Source organism: Topomyia yanbarensis, chromosome 2, assembly GCF_030247195.1.
Source record: "Topomyia yanbarensis strain Yona2022 chromosome 2, ASM3024719v1, whole genome shotgun sequence".
Lineage (NCBI taxonomy): Eukaryota > Metazoa > Arthropoda > Insecta > Diptera > Culicidae > Topomyia > Topomyia yanbarensis.
This window is the reverse complement of record NC_080671.1, coordinates 179,379,227-179,401,403: the sequence shown is the minus strand read 5'-3', so window position 1 is coordinate 179,401,403 and position 22,177 is coordinate 179,379,227. Positions and strand designations below refer to the sequence as shown.

Below are 22,177 nucleotides of genomic sequence, written 5' to 3'. Positions count from 1 at the left end.
AAACGAGTAAAAAACCTATTTTAATCCACCTAGCGGTGCAATTGCGCCTTTCTCAATTATGAATCACGAGAATGTGTGCGTTGTTTATATTCATTAAAAGAGTTCGAGTTCTAAAATTTTGAAAAAAAAAACAGCCACGGTAATATTGAACTGAAAAACCTATTTTAATCCACCTAGCGGTGCAATTGCGCCTTTCTCAATTATGAATCACGAGAATGTGTGCGTTGTTTATATTCATTAAAAGAGTTCGAGTTCTAAAATTTTGAAAAAAAAACAGCCACGGTAATATTGAACTGAAAAAAGGTGCGAAATCGGCAAAGTCCCAAAAAGTCGATTTTTACAAAAAAAAAATTTTTCGAGATAACATAAAATCTCGACATTTCATGCATTTTAAAGATGTTTGGCATCAAAAATACGAATTCGATTTCTGAAATTTCATGGGGTCCCCCTTTGAAAAAAAAATTGAGTTCTGGCTTATATGGGAATTTCATATGTGACCGGACGATTTAGTCTATATTTCCGGACCCATATAAGCGATCCGTACGAAATTTTATAGACATCTGTGGGGATATTATAGCTATCATTTGGAACTAAGTTTGTGAAAATCGGCCCAACCATTTCAGGGAAACTGATGTGAGTTCGTAAATTTTGAAAGATGGCCGCTTTTCCCGGGCACTTCCGGAACCGTCTATGGTGGTCAATGTAGTCAACGAAAGTTTGGTTGGCCGTCGGTGACCTAGAACAGCAAATTTAAGTTGTTTGAGAGACATTTTAGCGAAATTTTTACCTTTTTTGCTTTCAACGGAGTATCGGTTTGAATCACAATTTGCTATGTGATCGCACGCCACAACCTGTAACTCCGGAACCGGAAGTCGGATCGGGATGAAATTAAATAGCCATTTACGGGGACGCAATACCTTTCATTTGAGGCCAAGTTTAGTCGAATCGGTCTAGCCATCTCCGAGAAACCGATGTGACTGTTATTCTGAATTTAGATACTTCCGCCGGGGCTTCCGGAACCGAGGATGGTGGCCAATGTGGCCAAATAGACTTTGAATGGATGTTAGTGACCTAATATTACAAATCGAAGCAGTTGTGGTCATATTTTGGAAAATTTTTCACCTTTATACATTCATTGCAGAATTTATTAAAATCGACATTTTCTGCGTGTTCGTACTTATCACCCTGTAATTCCGGAAACGGAAGTCGGATCCATTTGAAATTCAATAGCAGCCTATGGGAACGTTGCACCTTTCATTTGAGACTAAGTTTGTCAAAATCGGTTCAGCCATCTCTGAGAAAAATGAGTGACATTTTTGGTCACATACACACACATACACACACACATACATACATACACACATACATACACACACACAGACATTTGCCGAACTCGACGAACTGAATCGAATGGTATATGTCACTCGGCCCTCCGGGCCTCCGTTAAAAAGTCGGTTTTCAGAGCAATTGCAATACCTTTCTATTGAGAAAGGCAAAAAGGTGCGAAATCGGCAAAGTCCCAAAAAGTCGATTTTTATAAAAAAATTTTTTTCGAGATAACATAAAATCTCGACGTTTCATGCATTTTAAAGATGTATGGCATCAAAAATACGAATTCGATTTCTGAAATTTCATGTGGTCCCCCCCTTGAAAAAAAAATTGAGTTCCGGTTTATATGGGAATTTCATATGTGACCGGACGGTTTAGTCTATATTTTCGGAACCATATAAGCGATCCGTACGAAATTTTATAGACATCTATGGGGATATTATAGCTATCATTTGGAACTAAGTTTGTGAAAATCGGCCCAACCATTTCAGGGAAACTGATGTGAGTTCGTAAATTTTGAAAGATGGCCGCTTTTCCCGGGCACTTCCGGAACCGTCTGTGGTGGTCAATGTAGTCAACGAAAGTTTGGTTGGCCGTCGGTGACCTAGAACAGCAAATTTAAGTTGTTTGAGAGACATTTTAGCGAAATTTTTACCTTTTTTGCTTTCATCGGAGTATCGGTTTGAATCACAATTTGCTATGTGATCGCACGCCACAACCTGTAACTCCGGAACCGGAAGTCGAATCGGGATGAAATTAAATAGCCATTTACGGGGACGCAATACCTTTCATTTGAGGCCAAGTTTAGTCGAATCGGTCTAGCCATCTCCGAGAAACCGATGTGACTGTTATTCTGAATTTAGATACTTCCGCCGGGGCTTCCGGAACCGAGGATGGTGGCCAATGTGGCCAAATAGACTTTGAATGGATGTTAGTGACCTAATACTACAAATCGAAGCAGTTGTGGTCATATTTTGGAAAATTTTTCACCTTTATACATTCATTGCAGAATTTATTAAAATCGACATTTTCTGCGTGTTCGTACTTATCACCCTGTAATTCCGGAACCGGAAGTCGGATCCATTAGAAATTCAATAGCAGCCTATGGGAACGTTGCACCTTTCATTTGAGACTAAGTTTGTCAAAATCGGTTCAGCCATCTCTGAGAAAAATGAGTGACATTTTTGGTCACATACACACACACATACACACACACATACATACATATACACATACATACACACACACACACAGACATTTGCCGAACTCGACGAACTGAATCGAATGGTATATGTCACTCGGCCCTCCGGGCCTCCGTTAAAAAGTCGGTTTTCAGAGCAATTGCAATACCTTTCTATTGAGAAAGGCAAAACGTCGTAGAGCATAATTATTTTGGGTCCCCAACATAACGCATTTTTGTGAAGCAAAAAACGAATAAGTTTTCAAAATGATAAAAAGTATTGAAAATTCACCTTTTCGCCCAAAATTTTATTTACAGATTGAAAAGCAATATGTATCCAATTTATGGCACAAATTTCTCTCAATACAATTAATTTGTTTTGGAGAAATGTGTATTTTTCGTTGGCCATATTTATACCGCCTGGAGCTATCAATGTATATGGAAGAAAATGAAAAATATACTTATGTGCAGGTTATCTGCAGTTTTTAACAAAGCAGACGGATGTCTTTAACCACGAAGAGGATATCATAGTAATGGTGAATAAGATTTTAGGACTATATACTTGCATATAGTTTGCTTGAAAGAAATACTAGTGGGTTTTGAGCGGTTGAGCGCTATCTAGGTAGTTTTTGGCTGGGTAGATGTTTCCGCTTGTCATCAGAAGAAATACACACCGGTCAAAATTCGGTCGATTCCGAATTTTCATATTTCTGTTGAGAACCACGAGTTTTTTAATAGTTATGCTTTCAGTGAAATTCGACCAGTGTATAAGAACTTTTCTTCACGTTCTCTAGCAAAAAAAACTACCTAACTATATCCGTTATGATTTATTGGGCTGATGTTCTATTGGTTCATACCATTAAATTGACGTTTCAATATATTTGTATATTAAAAATCACAATTTGCAGTTAACCAAGAGGAAACCCTATGCTAAAGCGTGGAATTTTTATTGCATATTTTCTACGAAAAAGCTTTGACAAAGGTTTGGTTTAGCGTCTTTTTAACCCCTTTCACTTATTTACTGAACTCAAACTGAAAATGGTCCATTTGAAAACTGACGAAAAATTAACACCATTTGTTTACATTTGCATCACCCACAGGCACAACTTTTGTAGATGGCGACGAATGACGCCAATACAGTCGTGATTCGTTGGTTGGGCCACAGCCTATGTCCATCTAATTTAATTCGCTAGTTGGACCCTGTTGGACCGACTGACAAATGTCAAAAACTGTCCAAAGCAGACATTAGTGGTGTAAAATATTGTTAGATAGATTGCCAAAGTCAATTTAACATGAGATTTTGAAGTTCAGATATTTTTTAGTTGGACGACGGTACAACTAGCGGAGGTCCAACTAAAAATCAGTCCAGTTAAAAAGTGTCCAACCAGCGAATCATGACTGTACACCGTGTTTGGATAATAACGGTTTCTCCAGAATTTCACTTCAAAGTGAATTTTGACATTTGGCTTTTGAGCCCTAATCATATGCTTGCTGAGATCTATGAATTTATGAATTAAATTCCGAAAAGTTATTTTTATGTGAACGCATTATACCTAAAACTACTACTGAGTTGATCGACCTCGTCATTATCGTTACAGTTGAAACCTGGAAAATCCAACCAGCAACAATCGTTTTTTTCTCTTGTTTAGTGGTAATCCATGATGTCGTAAGTAGTGTGATGTATAGCGCATTATTGTACGAATACAGCGCACTACTTTCGATGTGATTCCATTATTTAGAACCAGAGAAAATGCGATTGTCGCTGGTTGGATTTTCCAGTTATCAACTACAACCAGAATACATAAAAAATGTCGCATTTCGAGCCACAGGTACAGACAGCTTGCCAAACCATACATTTCTTAGCTAACTTCGAAAGTTTCATATGCTTGAAAATGGTTGCTACGTTTCTCTTTTTAGTTTCCTTAGAAAACTCCAGCTGTTTGACGTCTGCCTTGACGTAGGTTTCGTCTTTTTTACCTCGCAATCGAACTTTATCAGCATTGTTGTGTACAGTCTGCGTGATCGCCCGATTTGGTGTCACTACATTCTTAAAAGTAGATAATTCAGCTAGTCTTTTAGCACATTTGTAGACGACACTGCCCGCTTGTTTGCGACATCTCGGACAGATAGGTTTAGCTACTTTTTCGCTGTCGCTGCACCCTCCGGATTCCGAATTTTTCCGGATCCAGAATTCGTGGCTTTTGAAAAACTTTTCACATTAGAGGAAGATGCTCCTCTTACTTGAACGTCATTTTCATTCATTCGTGTTTCATTCACCTTTCGATGTCTAGATACAGCTCGTGCCATTCTCTATTTTATAGTATGCCTTCGAGTAATAGTGCAGAATTCCTCACTCAAAAACGCCGGACAATCGATGGGTGTCCCTCCAATGTGTCTTATGCCCACACAGAGCAACATGGAGAAACATTGATTTGTACAGAACAAGTTTTCTGCACGTTGGTAGGCTTCGGATGACTTTGCGAACCGTAGAAAGTTCTATTCGAAACATGTCTTTATACCTTGCGGTTATGGTTTACAGTGTGAAACCAACACTGTTCGAACTGCCGCGTTCGTTGCCAGCCACCCTGTAGTTTGTCTTGTGATAGTTGACAGTTAGTCAGTTGCCTCTTCCACAGATGTGCGATCGACCCCAATGATGTCGACGTAGTGCCGAGTGTCTCTTAATGATACCTGAAACTACTACTAGACGAGAGATGAATCTGGGTTTACTACCAGAACGTCAGGGGATTAAGAACTAAAATCGACGAGATATATTTGGATTTTGGAGATTTTTATCTTCGGAAATTCATCAGCTATTTGGAAATTCATTCAACCTTTTTCTGTGTGACCGAAAAACATTCGCCTTTATTTCTTTCGTTACCATCAGTGTGTAACTATAAAGCATACTGTTTAGCGGATGCGAATGAAATAAGGGCATTGTTATCACAGAATCGATTTAGCTGCTCTTACTCAGTACCTATTTCTCCTCGATGGACAACACCACGTCTGCGCGAATTAAAGCAGGAGTGCAACACTTAGTAGCGTAAACACCATCGTTGGCGTAGTTAGGAAACAAAGCGTAATTTTAAAAATCCAGTGATGAGTATCGTGGATTGAATACCGGGTTATATAAAAGTATGTGTCATGCAGGTTTTTGCTTCAATTTTTGCGGAGAAATACTGCCTCCGGCATGGAAATTGAAACTGATTTGATTGATGTTCCTGAAAACTCTGTGGACTTGAGTTCATTTTTAATCACTCCCGATATGATTGTTACCGCTGTAAAAAGCTTACGACCTCACGGGGAATGAATACACCATGATCGCACTGGTTAGCATGGACAAACTCGCATCAACAAATCATAATCACAGCAGAATCTATCAAAACATGTATTTATGCACCACCTTATTAATGTCCTCATTCCTGATCTATCTCTCTTACATCTATTTGTTTAAAAGGTACCACTTATTTGTTACTCACGGGCTCGTGGTTTCTCCTCCCCCGTCGGCAACATTCCCGTCGATCTTCTTGAAGCACCAAGCCAATTCTCTGATGTGAGATGCTCGTTGACTATCGAATCTTCCGTGGCTCTTCCATACAACGGCCTGCGCAACAACATTAACACAGATTCCGCTCACTGCTTCACTCAGGAATCGTGACGTGACACCCGTTCGCTCTCGGTTGGCGAATGCTGCCTCCGATAGAGTCGAAGTAATCTTTGCGATATATAGTGACAGTGCAAAGTCGTCGTGGCAATCCGATACCGCTGAATCGAATCTTGATGCTAAATGGCCATGTCGAGCACGATCGCATCGAAACAGCAAACACTCGGTACGGCAACAATGGTCTAGGTTCTTGATTGTCGCTTTTGTCCATACTATAGTGACTGATGACATCTTGGAGATTTTTGAATGCTTTGATTTGATTCTATATTAATTGTTTTCCGTCTTCTCGTTGGTGGGACTGGTAGTTTTCTCTAAAGCGATGGATAATGACGTCGCTTACTTTTGCGTCTACTGATGGTTTAGCAAATATTACCGGCTGATCAACAATTTGGTCTGAAGCTACTGAATTTGTTTTCGTTGTGGTAGAAACTTTTATCTTGGGTAGCGTAGGGCTTTTTGTAGCGTGCAGATTGTTTACAGTATTGACACGTGGAAGACTGATTATTAAAATTACACAGCGTGGTCTGAGAATAGGCAAATCCAGGTTGCAGGGATATGAAGAAAGGAATGCCCAACAAACAATTTAGCTGGATACTGGCTTGAACAGTTTTTGTTCAACTTATTCACTCAGATCAAAGGCTTGTTCAGCTTTCGTTGTTTGTTGGGCGGGGTGTGCCAACCGAACGCCTGGAAAAATCCTGCATTTCTCCTTGACGAAGAAAGCTTCTCCATATTGCTACATAAATTTGATAATAGCGCTTGGATTTTTGAGTATATTCTGAGAAATTCGGCGACTTTACAAACAATACATATTTTCCAAAGGGTTTTTAAAACCGTTTTACCAATAACATTAATTAATCTCGGCAATGAGCAGGTATCTTCTTCGGTGGACATTTTGAGTTCTGCAATGAAAGTTTCACCATTCATCTTGATAGAGTCAACCAACCGAATGAGTTGATTTCCGCGATTGCTAAAGGGTGTTCCACATCAAATTGTATCACGGAAAAGCGCATTGGGTATTTTCTCTTGAAATTTTGAGTAGAAGTAGATTAGAGTGTATTGTTTACACTGTATTTTTATCGTTGTCACTTTTTCGAGAAATGGCAAAAATAGCGTCACCCCAAAAGCAACGTCGCGAATTGATTTTGCGCAAGCATCTGGAAAATCCTCAACTCTCTCATCGGAACATCGGAAAACAACTTCGAATCGTGCAGTTAACGGTGAATTAATCTGTCCAAGTCTTTCGTTCAGAGAGCCAAGGACCGCGAGGGACTACATACGTTCAAAGTGCAGAAGGCTCCAAGCCGTGCCGAACGGTAAAATACGGTGGGAAAGTCACGGGCCCGGAAACTGTACACCCAGATGCTAACGAAGCCTCATTGTCTCTTCATGGATGAGACTAGTCAAGACGGACTTCCGGTAGCTTCCGGGGCTGCTGTTCTTCGCCGCCCAGCACAAGTTTAATGCTCTGGAGGAAGTAAGGAAGCAGAAACTTTCAAAGTTTGCCAATAACAATATGGTTCAAACTTGATATCCAGCCTCCGTGTTCACTTGCCGAATGACGGTGTTTTGCTCACACGCAAGGTAGGACCGCAAAATCAAGGTATTCTGGACAAGCTGAAGCAGTTTGCTGATTTGCCACAACCGCCATACCACCGCTACACCGCCACCTCGCCACTCCGTCACCTCGCCACTCCGCCATCTCGCCACTCCACCACCATCACTTCCACTCGCAGTTTACAAAAGTGTCACCATCTGAACAAATTATCAACATAACACACGACCAAATACCGCCCATCAATTTGCTAATTCATCATCCAGCAGAAATAAACATCATCGCCGCTGCTGTGTTTTATTTCTGCCAACCGAAAGAACATATACATCCATCAGTTGTCCTCCGCCTTCCTGAACTCCAGGTGCCAGAACGAGAAAGGTGAGAAGTAATTTCGTAGTTGTTTTGGTTAGTACTTTCTTGCGCTCCTTCGATCTTGTACCTAAGTGAATTTCGTACCCAAAAACATACCTGTCATCATCTTGTAGAGTGTAAGTGGCGCCATCTGTTACTGAGCATTTCAACTAGTAACCCTTACACTACCGCATATCGTAAAATGCCTGGATTTTGTGAGAGTTGTACTGATAATTTTTCCGATGGTCGTAATGCTGTAAAATGTGGCGGTTTTTGCTCTTCGTCATTTTGCGCAAAATGCTGCGGACTAAACGACGAATTATTTGCCGCTGTTATTAACAAGTCTAACTTATTTTGGATGTGTAACACCTGCAAAAATATCATGGACAAAGCACGTTTTCGTAACGCATTAGTGTCCGTTGAGTCCGCAAACCAAATGGTGATCGAGGAGCTTAAAAATTCCATTCGCAACGACATACTGGAGGAATTAAAGAAATTCGGACCAACTTCAAAACGTTGATAGACGCTGTACCAAAAACGCCGATTCCTGGACCGCGACAATTTTCCTTTAATTCTGCTAAAAGAAAGAGAGACAACGATGATACAGGCTCCAATCCTTCTAAGCTGCTACGTGGTACTGATGCCGCCGACTCATTGACACCATCTATCGCTGTGAATCGTGAAGATAAAAAGTTTTGGTTGTACCTGTCAGGAATTTCGCCCGATGTCCCTGATGAAAGCGTCACCAAGCTAGCTGCGGATAAACTCGGAAATTCGAACATCACTGTCGTCAAGTTGGTCCCTCGTGGCAGAGATCCTAGAACGCTGAATTTTGTCTCCTACAAAGTTGGCATGCCCACGGATCTCAAAGAAAAGGCTATGACGGCATCTACATGGCCAGTTGGCATTGCTTATCGTGAGTTTGAAGAGAAATCGGATTCCAGAAAGGTTTTTTGGAAACCGAATGCGCCCGACTCAGCAACAATGACTACTTCCACTGCTCTTCGCCCTCCTCCCAACTAGTTACATCGCCTGTTTCACATCCTGTATCGCCTTTTCCCGAAGTTACCGCACATTCCGAGCAGTTTATTTCCGTTTACTACCAGAACGTGCGAGGAATGAGAACGAAAACACAAGAATTCCATCTAGCGCTCTCTTCTAGTGACTACGACGTCATTGTCCTTACGGAAACCTGGCTGCGCGAAGACATATTAAACGCTGAGCTCTCGTCAAACTACGTAATATATCGCTGCGACCGCAACTCAACAACCAGTCATCTGCGTCGAGGCGGTGGCGTCCTAATAGCGGTAAAAAACAACCTCGTAGGCTCGCAGCTAAGCTTATCTGGAATTGAACGCCTGGAGCAAATCGCCGTGCGTATCGCGCTCCCGAATCAATCTGTATATATTAGCTGTGTTTATCTCAGGCCAAATAGTGATCCGGATTTGTATCACGCGCACGCGAATGCCGTTCAAAGAATTCTAGACAATGCTGGCAGCACCGACACTGTTCTCGTCTTTGGAGACTACAATCTTCCACGCCTTCAGTGGTCGCTCGATAATGATCTAAAATGTTACCTACCTATTAATGCCTCTTCGGAACAAGAAATAGCTGTAACGGAGTCTGTACCAGATCTGCTCATTGACGAATGTGAACGGGAGGATCCTCGATCTTGCATTCGTAAACAACACGGATATCGTAGAGCTGCTTGAACCTCCGACTGCTATTCTCAAAGTCGATCCTCACCACAAACCGTTTGTCCTGCGGCTAGATGTACGTACCAACACTGGAGATGATTCATTTCATTCGATTGACGAGCTTGATTTTGACTTTAACCGTTGCAACTTTGACGAAATCTCCGCACTGATTGCCGCTGTCGACTGGACCGATTTAATGTGTTGTAATGAGCTTGACGAAGCAGTCGCGCTGTTTTATGGCAAAGTATATGACATACTCCGCCTAAAGGTTCCACTGAAACGAGTCAACAGGAGGGTGGATTTCAAATTTCCATGGTGGAACGCTGAGATTCGCCGTTTGCGTAATGCACTGCGAAAACAACGCAAGCGGTATTTCCGCCATAAGTCAGAAGAAAACAAAGTTACTCTTCGACGGATAGAGCTGCAATACGAAACGGCCCGGAATTCCGCTTTTCGTGAGTATTTGAATCATGTGCAAAAGAGCCTTCGCGATAACCCCGCAACATTTTGGAAATTCGTTAGCAGCAGAAAACGATCTGGTAGTACTCCCACTGACGTTTTCCTTGGAAACGCAAGCGCGCAATCTCCAGCTGATACCGTAAATTTGTTTGCTGATTTCTTTCGCGGAGTGTTTAGAAGCGACTATACCGTCCCTTCGGAAGAGTATTTGGAAACATTATCATCGTACAACATAAATCTCCCCCGTCTCACTGTAAGCCGAGCTGACGTCTTGAAGGCTCTGACTGCTGTTGATTCGTCGAAAGGGCCTGGCCCCGATCATCTCTCGCCCCAATTTATAAAAAGCTGCGCCCACGTGCTGTCTCTTCCGGTGTGTATCATTTTCAATCGCTCTCTCGCTGAAGGCATTTTTCCTATCGCCTGGAAAGAAGCTGCTATCGTTCCCATTCACAAGGCTGGAAATATTCACAACGTCGAAAATTACAGAGGTATCTCATTATTAAACTGTCTCTCCAAAGTTCTCGAAAAGCTGGTCTACAACGTCACGTATGCAGCTGCATCCCACATTATCTCGGAGTATCAACACGGGTTTGTCACAAAACGATCAACAACTTCTAACCTGATAGCCTACACTTCTAAGTTGTTTCCCGCCGTCGAGAAGCGTCATCAGGTGGACGCAATTTACGTCGATTTCTCAAAAGCTTTTGACAAAGTACCGCACAACATCGCAATCTTGAAATTAAAGCGTTTGGGATTTCCCACCTGGTTGACTAACTGGTTGCAGTCGTATCTTTCCGATCGCTCGGCATTCGTGAGTATAAAAAACACGCGTTCAAGCACATTCAGAACACCCACAGGTGTCCCGCAAGGAAGTCATCTGGGCCCGCTTATTTTTATTCTGTTTATTAACGATATCTGTAGTCGGATCAAGTCTGGGAAATTGCTGTACGCGGACGATCTCAAAATCTTCCGAACTATCGCTTCTGCACTTGACGCCGTAGTGCTTCAAGAAGATATCTGTACTATTCAAGAATGGTGCACGCTTAACGGAATGGAAGTCAACGTTAATAAATGCAAAGTAATCAGTTTCGGACGCTTGCTTACTCCAGGACGCTATGAATACAGTCTAAAAGGTAGAACAATTGAAAGCGTCGACTCGATCCGTGACTTGGGAGTGCTCTTCGATAGGAAGTTGAGCTTTTCCGACCATATCACCGCGACAACTGCTAAGGCTTTCGGAATGCTGGGCTTCTTAAAGCGGAACACGGCGGACTTCGATGATTTCTACGCACTAAAAGCACTCTACTGTGCCCTGATCAGAAGTGTTCTGGAGTATGCTGTGCAAGTGTGGGCACCATACCATGCCGTTCAAATTGACCGACTAGAGCGTATACAAAGATGTTTTGTGCGATTCGCCCTCAGGAAACTTCCATGGAATGATCCAGTTGTGTTGCCTCCTTATGCCGATAGATGTATGCTACTCGGTCTGCAGACTCTGGCGACTCGCCGTATCTTCCTGCAAAGAGTTTTTGTTTTCGACTTGCTGTCAGGTAATATCGATAGTCCCGATCTTCTCTCGGGCGTTAATTTGTATGCGCCTCCTCGTGTTCTCCGTAACCCCACTCTGTTGTGGATCCCTAGACACCGTACTTCATATGGACAAAATAATCCACTGGAAAGATGTTGCCGCAGATTTAACGAAGCTTCTTCAGTGTATGATTTTAACATTTCCAAGCATAGATATAAGATATTAATAAGAAATATATAGTTTTAAAATGCGTCTGTACGGTGTATACCGAAGATAAGGAAATAAATAAAAATGATTTGTACTATCATACTATGTTGCGTTTCGGCTTCGCCTCTTCAGAAACCGACACTAACGTATTGTCGGAATAGATTAGCGCCGGCTTGACGCAAATCCCTTAAAACTAAAACACACTATGTGTTTCAATCAAACGACTGATCAAACGTGATGTCCCGTTCGAGCAGAAGTTCTGTTTATGCCGATGAGACACAAGTGAAGCCGAAACTTGTCTTGGCTTAGCAGGCCTATGCGAAAGCACTATGCTATATTTCACCCTAAGGAGGAAAATTTGGTAAAAACCAAAACATAGTATGAAATAAGGATTTGTGCCCTCCTGTACAAAGACTGGTTTTTACCAACAAATTTTCACCCTAGTGAGAAATTTTGGTTTTTACCAAATTTTCCTCCTTAGGGTGAAATATAGCATAATATGATTTGGCAAGCGATCTGCTCATGTGGGAAACGAAGTGCACCGTTCGTGACTACTGGGACTGTAAACGGGGAGATCTACCTCAAGAAGTGTCTACAGACAAAGTGAAGTGTGAAGCGTAAGGTGCGAACGTGCGGTTATGGTATAGAAGTTGAGTGAAATAAATATGCCAAAAGCTTACTAATGGGTTATATTTTGTCTGAAAGTTTGAAAAGGATCGAATCACTAGGTAATTTTCTACAGCGTTTCTATCCGTGATGCAATTTGAAGTGGGATACCCTTTAAGCGGATCCTGTGCGAGACAAGAATATTGTCAATAAAATATTGACAAGACTGCTTCAATACGTCAATCCCATTTGAATCCTACAAAATCAATATTTTTGAAATGTGCTTACATGATCAATATATTGATCAATAATTGGTTTATTGTCAATATTGCTCGTGTAAGATGCTCTTTACAATGGTGATCTTGGATATCGAACGGTCGTTCGATAATTTGTGGTATGATGGTCTCAAGTTTACTACAGAGATACAATTTTCCGATGTGTCTTATAAAAATATTTAAAACCTACCTTTCTAAATTAATTTAGCAATAAGGCCTTTTATCGCATATCGTATGTTGCTCAATGAAGTCCAATATATTCCCCTTGCATAATGCATTGTGGTTACTAAGCATAGTTATACAAGCATCTTAGAAATGTTTATAAACAACATGGGCAAATGAATGTTAAACACCGGTAATAACATTAAATTACATTTAAATGGTCTGAAAAGGAATACTACGCAAAAGCCTTTGTGTAATCATTATTATAACGATATCTTTGGCCGTCATAAATGATCTTGGTGTGATGCCGAGAAACAACAGATGATTTCTTTTTTATGACCATTAGTTAAGAATAAATTAGTAAGCACAGCCTAAGGTTCTCATTAGAGTACATACAAAAATACCAATAAAGCTGAAACAATGAAAATCTAATCCCATTAAAAACCCAACAGATTATTGTCAGTAAACTAAACCCACACCGTTAGTTGCCTTACCATGACGACCATAAACACGCTGAGTCCGAAGGCGAGTGAGATGAGTGTTTTGTCACCAGCCGCATGGGTACACGCCGCACAACCGAAGAAGTTGAGTATGAAGATACCTATCATCGGTGAATTGATAAATAAATAAAAGGAGTGTTAGTAACTGGGAGGCACGCTGTTATTTGCTCATCAAACTATTCTGATTGAAGCTAGACAGTTTGTTATATTGGTTCTCTTACCGATAAATTCCGCTAGTACTGCCTTCCAGATGTTACTGGATTTGCCGGAAAGCTCCTCCATGCCGATTTTGTATGAGGTACACATTCTGTCTAATCTGTAAGATGTATACAAAGGGAATATATTTTTCATGTGCTGTTGTTGTGAAGCTCTAATGATGTTTTAATTCTGAGTAGTAAAAAGGTTTATCTACCTTATTCGACAGGCAGTAAGAAACAAAGTTGATGAATGGGCATGACGTAATTCTGACGTTCTGTGTCAAATCAGACATACAATTTGTTGCCTGAAACTAACCTCAGAGAAGAGCTATGTGTAATGCTGCGTTCAGAAAGGATTTCCCCTGCTGTTGTCTCGTTATGTATAAAGTTATAACAAAACAGGTTTTTATTTTGCGTAAAAGTCTGAAGAGTTGAAAGAATTCGGGAAACGGGTATCACATGACATGTGGACGTCGAGCCAGAAATGTTATCCGAAACGGGAAACAGTGCACGAAGAAGTAACCACAAAAATGACAGCATAATAAATGGATGGTTAGGATTGTATAGTTTGCAAACATTTTATATAAAAATGTCTGTGCATAATAAATATCTTGCAGCGTTGTTCAAATTTTCTCAAGCTGTTGGTTTTTTAACGTCTAGTGTATAAATGATCCATCCATCACTAGCGGAGTTATAAGCGCGCAAACCTTACATTCTTTCGTTATTTACATATTTTAGATTTTATAAAATCACCTAGCCCCACCCGAATAGAAAGTCGAAATTGATCGTAGAAACGTTGAATTTACAACAGTTTTATTTGTTAACAACAACTTTTCTTGTAACATCAATGTACTTATGATGCAGTCCTTCATGCCTCCAAAATCTACAACGGAAAAACAATGTAAATCGAAGTTTTTGATTTCAGAATGTATGGGAAAAGATCAACTTTTTCATTGTTACATCCCTTAACGACCCCCCTTTTTTCATGTAAAAATCGGGTTCACAATGAAATTGGATGTAGAAACAACAAATGTGATTATTTTTCCATTGTAAATTTTCCAGAATAACATTGTTTTTCGTTGTAATGTAAAAATAAAAAAGTGCTGTAATATTGTTGTGCATTTCTATTCGGGCAGTTAGTGAAGTAAGACATTTTGAATTACAAAAATGGTTGCACATTTTAGCACATTTCATAGCAAATTCTAATCGGCAATATTCTCGGGAGTAGTCAAAATACTATTTTCCATTGGTTTTGAACACCTTTTGTTGGTTTTTCGCGTGCTCGCATGCCTACACCGAAGAAAAGTTAGTATCTCGAGAAGCGCTGGATTTAAGAAACGTGCTTGAAGTTGAATTGAGCGAAGCTGTTGCTTCGGAAATGATTTTTTATGGTGGTCCACAACCGGGTATAAAAAGGGGCCCACATTCGAAAATGATGAAACTTTGCCAAAGTTGTTACCTTTTGCTTCCAGTCTATGGTTTCACCACGTTTTACTAAACACCTACCCCCTGTGCGCACGCCAATAGTTCTGTAATGTAATAGTATACCAAAGTTTTGCTTTGTTGCTAATTTGAATTAGAATAACATAAAGAACAAAAATTATCTGTCATCCCTCCAAATAGTACAGCGTTTTCATATACGATTCCTTTGCGAGAATTCGAAGGTTATTCCTACTCTACGAAACAGCATTCGTTGGCGGACATCAAGGTGTGCGCATATTGGTATCATACGTGTATATTTAAGTCTCGAATGCACATCCTGGCTTCACCTTTTCGCAATGCAAATGAGTATCCATTGGCTTTGGTGAATTTATTTGCCCGTGTACTGTAGCCGGCAAATTCGCAATTGCACGCACAATTTTTATTTTCCTATTTTCAATATTATCGATTCTATAGGTTCAATAAAAATGTTGTATGCTGGACAGGTGTAATGAAAATAAGTTTGGAAGAGAAAAAAATGAGAAGATTTTTCGTGTTTCGGGAGCTACCATCGTTAATTGAAATGTAAGACATATTTGTTTTAAATAGCATGATAGGATGAATTTATGTTCTTTACGTGATATAAGTCGGTAATTGTTTTGCCTGAAGATTTCTACCAGTTGAGCCAATACGCTGGAAAGAGGTAGCAAAAAGCAAACACTATCAACCAAGGTGTTCAAATAAGGAAATGGGAATTGGTCTAAAATGCGCTCAACAGTCAACACATTATGCAAAATATTGATTGAATTTCTAATATGACAGTTATTAAGATTAAAACAATTCTGTATTAATATTTCCACAAAGCGTGTTGACCTGAAAAAATGATGGCGAGCTTTCGTCGCCTTTCTTGTATGGACTTGCGTTGTGCGTTTTGAAAATTGATTTCACTCCCTAGATAAAATGTATTCTAGAACGAAAACTTTCACAACAATTGTAAGGCAATTGCGTGTAGCTCGACCGTGCGAAGCAGGTATTGAATATGATTCTACCTGCCAGAATTTCAATTAAACCGCGAGTGTCCGTGCGTTCCCATCTCGATTGTTGAAATCGCCTACAATATCAACGCATTGTGGTGTGAGAGTTGCGGCTACATATTTTTTCATCATTTGCCCCTTGCCTCGGCTGACTGTAGCGCTAATTGTAAGTGATTTATTCGATCATTTTGTACTGAGTTAATTACGCGGCAGCTTTTTTCAATTTATCTAAATGAATTTATAAGCGACACTGGAGATATGATTGATCGTGCTCACATGTGTTTTTCAACTAGCGAATGGTTATGTTTGGATCTGAACCATGTTTCAAACAAGTTTAGTTGAAGGAAAAGAATTTCCAGAAGCGGGACAAAACTTGAGAATAAAGCTGTTCTCACATGAGGCGACAGGACACACGCCACTAAATATTTACTATGGATTTTGTTCCATCTATTCCAATGGTATTGCTGTTTCCGCGTTGGCATAGCTAGAACCAAATTCATAGTGAATATTTTTTGTGGCGTGTCTCCTGCCAGCTCGTGTGCGTACAGTTTAATCGATTAACAAACATTGAAACGTGCAACATCAAATAATCAACCATGAACGGTGGTACTTAAAATACGAAAAGATAAATATTAAATTAAAACCTTTTTTGAATATGGCTAGCTATTTACTGTTCTTTTCGTTTATTTATTTGTTATCTTATATCTTACTTAATTTTTTTTTTTAATTTTTTACTTTATTTGAATTTTTATCCAACATATTTATGTTTTTCTTCGGTCTGTTCATTTGAAAAGGCACGGTACCAATACAGCTTAAAGGCGCTATTTTTTGCATTTAACATTTTTAATTTCTTAAGAGCCAGTAAAGGCGCTTCAAGCAAGGCTCATTCGCCAGAGCAATACCTCTGCCCCATCCCCAAGGACCAAAAAAGTGACATTAACCTTCTTAGCCAAGCCACTCCCATCGCTATATACTAACCTCCTACAAACTGCAATGGTTGGTACGTTGCCCTCGTTTTTATCTCATTCAAGTTTCAAAACGATTCGTGAGTTAAATTATTCATTAAATGAATAAATTAATCGCCGTATAATTTTAAATCACCTTTAAGGGGTTACACCACTGTAGAGTACGAAAAAGTAGGTATATTTCAGAAATTTTTCTTGACGCAATAAAGAGATGAGTCGAGATCTCGAGGAATTTATAACATCATTATTTATCAGAAAAAAAATTTTTTTTCTAAAACTTTCGCCACAAGATTGAGGCTATGCAGCATTTTCCCCCTACGCGATTTTTGGAAGGGGTCTACGGCCGGAAAACTATCTCCCGTCATTTTTGACCTATAGAGTAAAAAAATAAGTTTATCTGATTCCTTATGACAATAGCAAGCAACATACGTAGGATTTTTTTTTTGATATTTTGATTTTGGTGCACTTTTAAACAAAAAAGCCCAAAATATCATAAAAATCTACATAAAATTTAATTTAAAAAAATTAAGCAATAAAAAAATAAAATCCTACGTACGTCGCTGGAGAAAGAAATTTTGAATATACTGCGAAAATTTCAAAGCGATCAAAAATCAAATCGAGTTACGTTTCCAAAAAAGTGGTTTCGGGAAAAACGCGGTTAAAGTTTTTAGTACACCCGGGGATGCCGGCGGTAAAACATGATGATGAGTTATGTTCTATCAACGACCATGCGGTAGACTTGGGTGCAACGACCAACTCCTACTTAGCAGAAGGCAAAGGATTCTACACACTTCCTTTCGATCATGTCCATATGAGCCTGCCTAGTCCTTGTTTTCCGTTCTAAGTTTATAACTGATTCGCTCTAGAATACCTATCCGTCTATCAATTTCATTGCTTTCGCGTCTCTTAGTCTTAAATTTGCCGAAAATAGCCAACAAAATCCATACCTTAGGCTTTATTTTTGCATGATAAGAAACCAGGTCAATTTCATCATCGAAAACGGTATTTCGTTCGCGGTATCGCTAGGAGACGCGACTCGGTAGCTATTCTGTGCCTGCGCGGAATCCGAACAAACCTTCTTAGCAAAGTCCAACGGTTTGAATATTCACATTTTACATATTTTAGAGTAAGCACTTTAGTTTTGCTTAAGGTGCAACTGCCATTTAAAAAAATTCTTAGGTCAACAACAATTTTTTTTTCTTCGGAATCTTGTAGAGCAATTTATGTTGAACAACTTTGCTGAACATATATGCCATCTATATATTTTTCCCATTATGGCCCAACCTACTATATATAAGAATAACTCCTATTACTACAGCAATATCGCACAGCAGGCATTATCAATGAGTTAGTATTGTTCATATACTCTTACAGAATACGTTTAGAGAAGTTAGAGTGGTTAAATCGGTGTTTATGTTTTGTTTTTATTCAATTTTCCCTTAAGTGGTTACACATTTTTGTCAGGATGAAAAAAATCGAACTTTTGTAAATTAGATATTCTGAAACTACATACGGTAGACGAGCCCTTATTCATCTCATTAGTCGGGATGTCACACTCTTTCGCGGATAACTCGGCTTTCAGTGATTGGAATGCGCTAAGTTGCTTCGTTCCTAATAAGCAGTACAATAAAAAATCTCGCCTGGAAAATGTAAAATACTCCCGTTTGAGCAAAGCGAAATGTCGAGTACAACGCACCCTTATTCGTCCTACCATTTGAGCCAATGCGTTGAATAGAGAGAGAGCAGATACTGCTCTAACTAATGTGTTCAAATGGGTAGGATGAATAGAGGTGCTAAGATGAATTAGGGCACAGTAACCCTACGCTGAGGAAAATTTTCTCAAAATTTCATTAAGGTTGGACAGAGAATGCGCAAAATTTGTAAACGAAAATAGCAGTTTTTTCCTCACCGTATGTCAGACCTTCCTAAAAATCAATCAGCGTATGTAGAATGTTGCTACAGTACTGCTGATTGATTTTTATGAAGATCTGACATACGGTCTGGAAAAAAAACTGCTTTTTTCGTTTTCCATTTTTACCCTTTCTCTGTCCAACCTTAAGATCGGAATACTACGGAACAGTTACAGCTGTTCATAGACCGCTATCCATTGACCACTCGTAGGCGGTGCTTTAATACCATATTATTCAGAAAATCAACATTTAGTAACTAATTACAGCTTTTGATTATTCGTTTTAAAATTAATGTTTTGATTTTCATGGCAGTGATGCTGGTTGTACAGAGACGTCGTCCTTGGCAGGGGGCTGGTTGCGTGTGTATGTATGTGTGTATGTGCGTCTGTGTGTGTATGTGACCAAAAATGTCACTCATTTTTTCTCAGAGATGGCAGAACCGATTTTGACAAACTTAGTCTCAAATGAAAGATACGATGTTCCCATAGGCTGCTATTGAGTTTCTGACGGATCCGACTTCCGGTTCCGGAATTACAGGGTGGTGAGCACGATCACGCAGAAAATGTCGATTTTAATAAATTCTACAATGAATGTATAAAGGTGAAATTTTTTCCAAAATATGACCACAACTGCTTCGATTTGTAGTATTAGGTCACTAACATCCATTCAAAGTCTCTTTGGCCACATTGGCCACCATCATCGGTTCTGGATGCCCCGGCGGAAGTATTCAAATTCATAATAACAGTCACATCGGTTTCTCGGAGATGGCCAGACCGATATAACCAAACTTAGTCTCAAATGAAAGGTATTGCGCCCCCGTAAATGGCTATTTAATTTCATTCCGATCCGAATTCCGGTTCCGGAGTTACAGGTTGTGGCGTGCGATCACATAGCAAATTGCATTCAAACCGATACTCCGATGAAAGCAAAAAAGGTAAAAATTTCGCTAAAATGGCTCTCAAACAACTTAAATTTGCTGTTCTAGATCACCGACGGCCAACCAAACTTTCGTTGACTACCATGATAGCTATAATATCCCCACAGATGTCTGTAAAATTTCGTACGGATCGCTTATATGGATCCGGAAATATAGACTGAACCGTCCGGTCACATATGAAATTCCCATATAAGCCGAAACTCAATTTTTTTTTCAAAGGGGGGCCCTTTTTTTTCAGAAATCGATTTCGTATTTTTGATGCCAAACATCTTTAAAATGCATGAAACGTCGAGATTTTATGTTAACTAGAAAAAAAAAACAAATTTCATAAAAATCGACTTTTTGGGACTTTGCCGATTTTGCACTTTTTGCCTTTCTCAATATTTCAACTTAATATTGCCGTGGCTGGTTTTTCTTTTACAAAATTTTAGAACTCGACTAATGATTTTTTTCTCGTATATAGTTGTCATGTCGTGTAAAATAAAAATGTAATATATACATTATACATACAGTTTTTAATGAATATGAACAACTCAATAATTCTCCTGTTTGTGATTGAGAAAGGCATAATTGCACCGCTAGGTGGATTGAAACAGGTTTTAACTTTGTCTTCTACAACTAAATTTTGGTATGTTCTAGAAAGTTTTAGATATCGTCGAAACACATAACTTTTCTGAAGACTTCAATGATGTATGATATGTGCTTCGGGATATAAATCGATTTTTCTCTACAAAATGCTCTTTTCATTACAAAATTTATCAAAAAATGTGGAACTTTGTGAACCATAACTCGGCATGATTAGATTCGCTATGTTATGTAGTATATGTAAGTGAAGTATAATAATCCGGACTTTTTGGGCTTTTTAGTTTTCATGCAATTTATAATGTACAATGTATGGATATTTCACAGTATCTATAGAAAGGCCCAAAATGCATGAAAACAAAAAAACCCGAAAATTCCGGATTGTTATACTTCACTTACATATACTACATAACATGGCGAATCTAACCATGCTGAGTTTTGGTTCACAAAGTTTCACAGTTTTGAGAAATTTCATAATGAAAAAGAGTACTTTTTAGAGAAATCGATTTATATCCCGAAGCACATATCATACATCATTGGAGTCTTCAGAAAAGTTATGTGTTTTGACGATATTAAAAACTTAAGATGTGGAAGAGAAAGTTAAAATACTGATTTTAAGGTGCAACGTACATATCGCTTAAGAAAAATTATATAGATAGCGGATATGTTCGTCAAAGTGCAAAAATATTTTTTTGGTGCCGAGACAATTTTTTTTTCTTTAAATGACAGTTACACCTTAAGCAAAATTAAAGTGCGTATCCTAAAATATGTAGAATGTAATCCTAGGAAACTTTTCAGAAGACATCAAACATCTGTGAAACTCAGGAAAGACTTTTGACCGTCTTTTTTTCAATTTCGCCCCACTGTGCGGCGTCTCTTGACGCTGCGTACTGTCCGCATCTAGCGGGTAACCCTTCGGTCCGGAAGGTCTTACACGCTGCGGACGTTTTTCTATGTTTGCGCCGGGCACTGGTTTAGTCTGAGCATCATTCGTGCTGTACGCTTCCTCCGGAAGAATCTATTGAGTGGATTCGATTTTGTCGGATATCAGGGCAGCATAACTCTTCCAATCAATGTTTCGTATGAGGTCATAGAAAATGTTGATTGATTCCGATGGCCTTGAGCTGTTGTTGATTGGTCGCTATCGTGGAGATCCGAGATTACTTTCCACGTGCAATCTAACCGCAGCGATGTTGATAAGAGGGACAAATCTAGGGGGATCGCGGACGCTGGTGGAGTAGGAAGCTGTGTCATTTCATCCGTGTTTAAAATTGTCCAATTGATATTATCGCAAAAATCGTGAATTAAGGAAGTTTAATCGGCATCATGAAGGCATCATCATGTCGTACCGTGAGAGTTAAAGTCTGCCAAAACTAGTTGCGGTGCAGGCAGGGATTCTATGATGTGTAGGCGCTGGTGCCCAACGGCGGTGTTAGGGGGAATAAAATTGAAGCTATGAAAAGGTCTTTGCCTTATAGTCGCAGCAAGCAATATCGGACCCTGATCTTGTTTGGGCGGATCTTTGAAATTGCAGTAACAGACGAGGATCGTTCTATCACGTCTTTGTAAATCTGTAAACTATTCAGAGATTTAGTTTTGGGCCGAAAGTAGACCACAAAT

At 39.5% G+C, this 22,177-nt stretch overlaps 1 protein-coding gene across 2 annotated transcripts in view; it reads right to left on the bottom strand.

Moving 5' to 3' along the window:
* Positions 1-22,177, bottom strand: part of LOC131682266 (aquaporin AQPAe.a) — a 55,769-nt gene that overhangs the window by 12,207 nt on the left and 21,385 nt on the right. For both annotated transcript variants that reach the window (XM_058963624.1, XM_058963625.1), the window contains exons 2-3: positions 13,735-13,829; positions 13,508-13,614 (exon numbers count right to left, since the gene is read on the bottom strand). In XM_058963624.1, coding sequence (XP_058819607.1) covers positions 13,508-13,614; positions 13,735-13,819 — 192 coding nt within the window. In that variant the 5' untranslated portion in view covers positions 13,820-13,829. The remainder of the gene's footprint in view (positions 1-13,507; positions 13,615-13,734; positions 13,830-22,177) is intronic.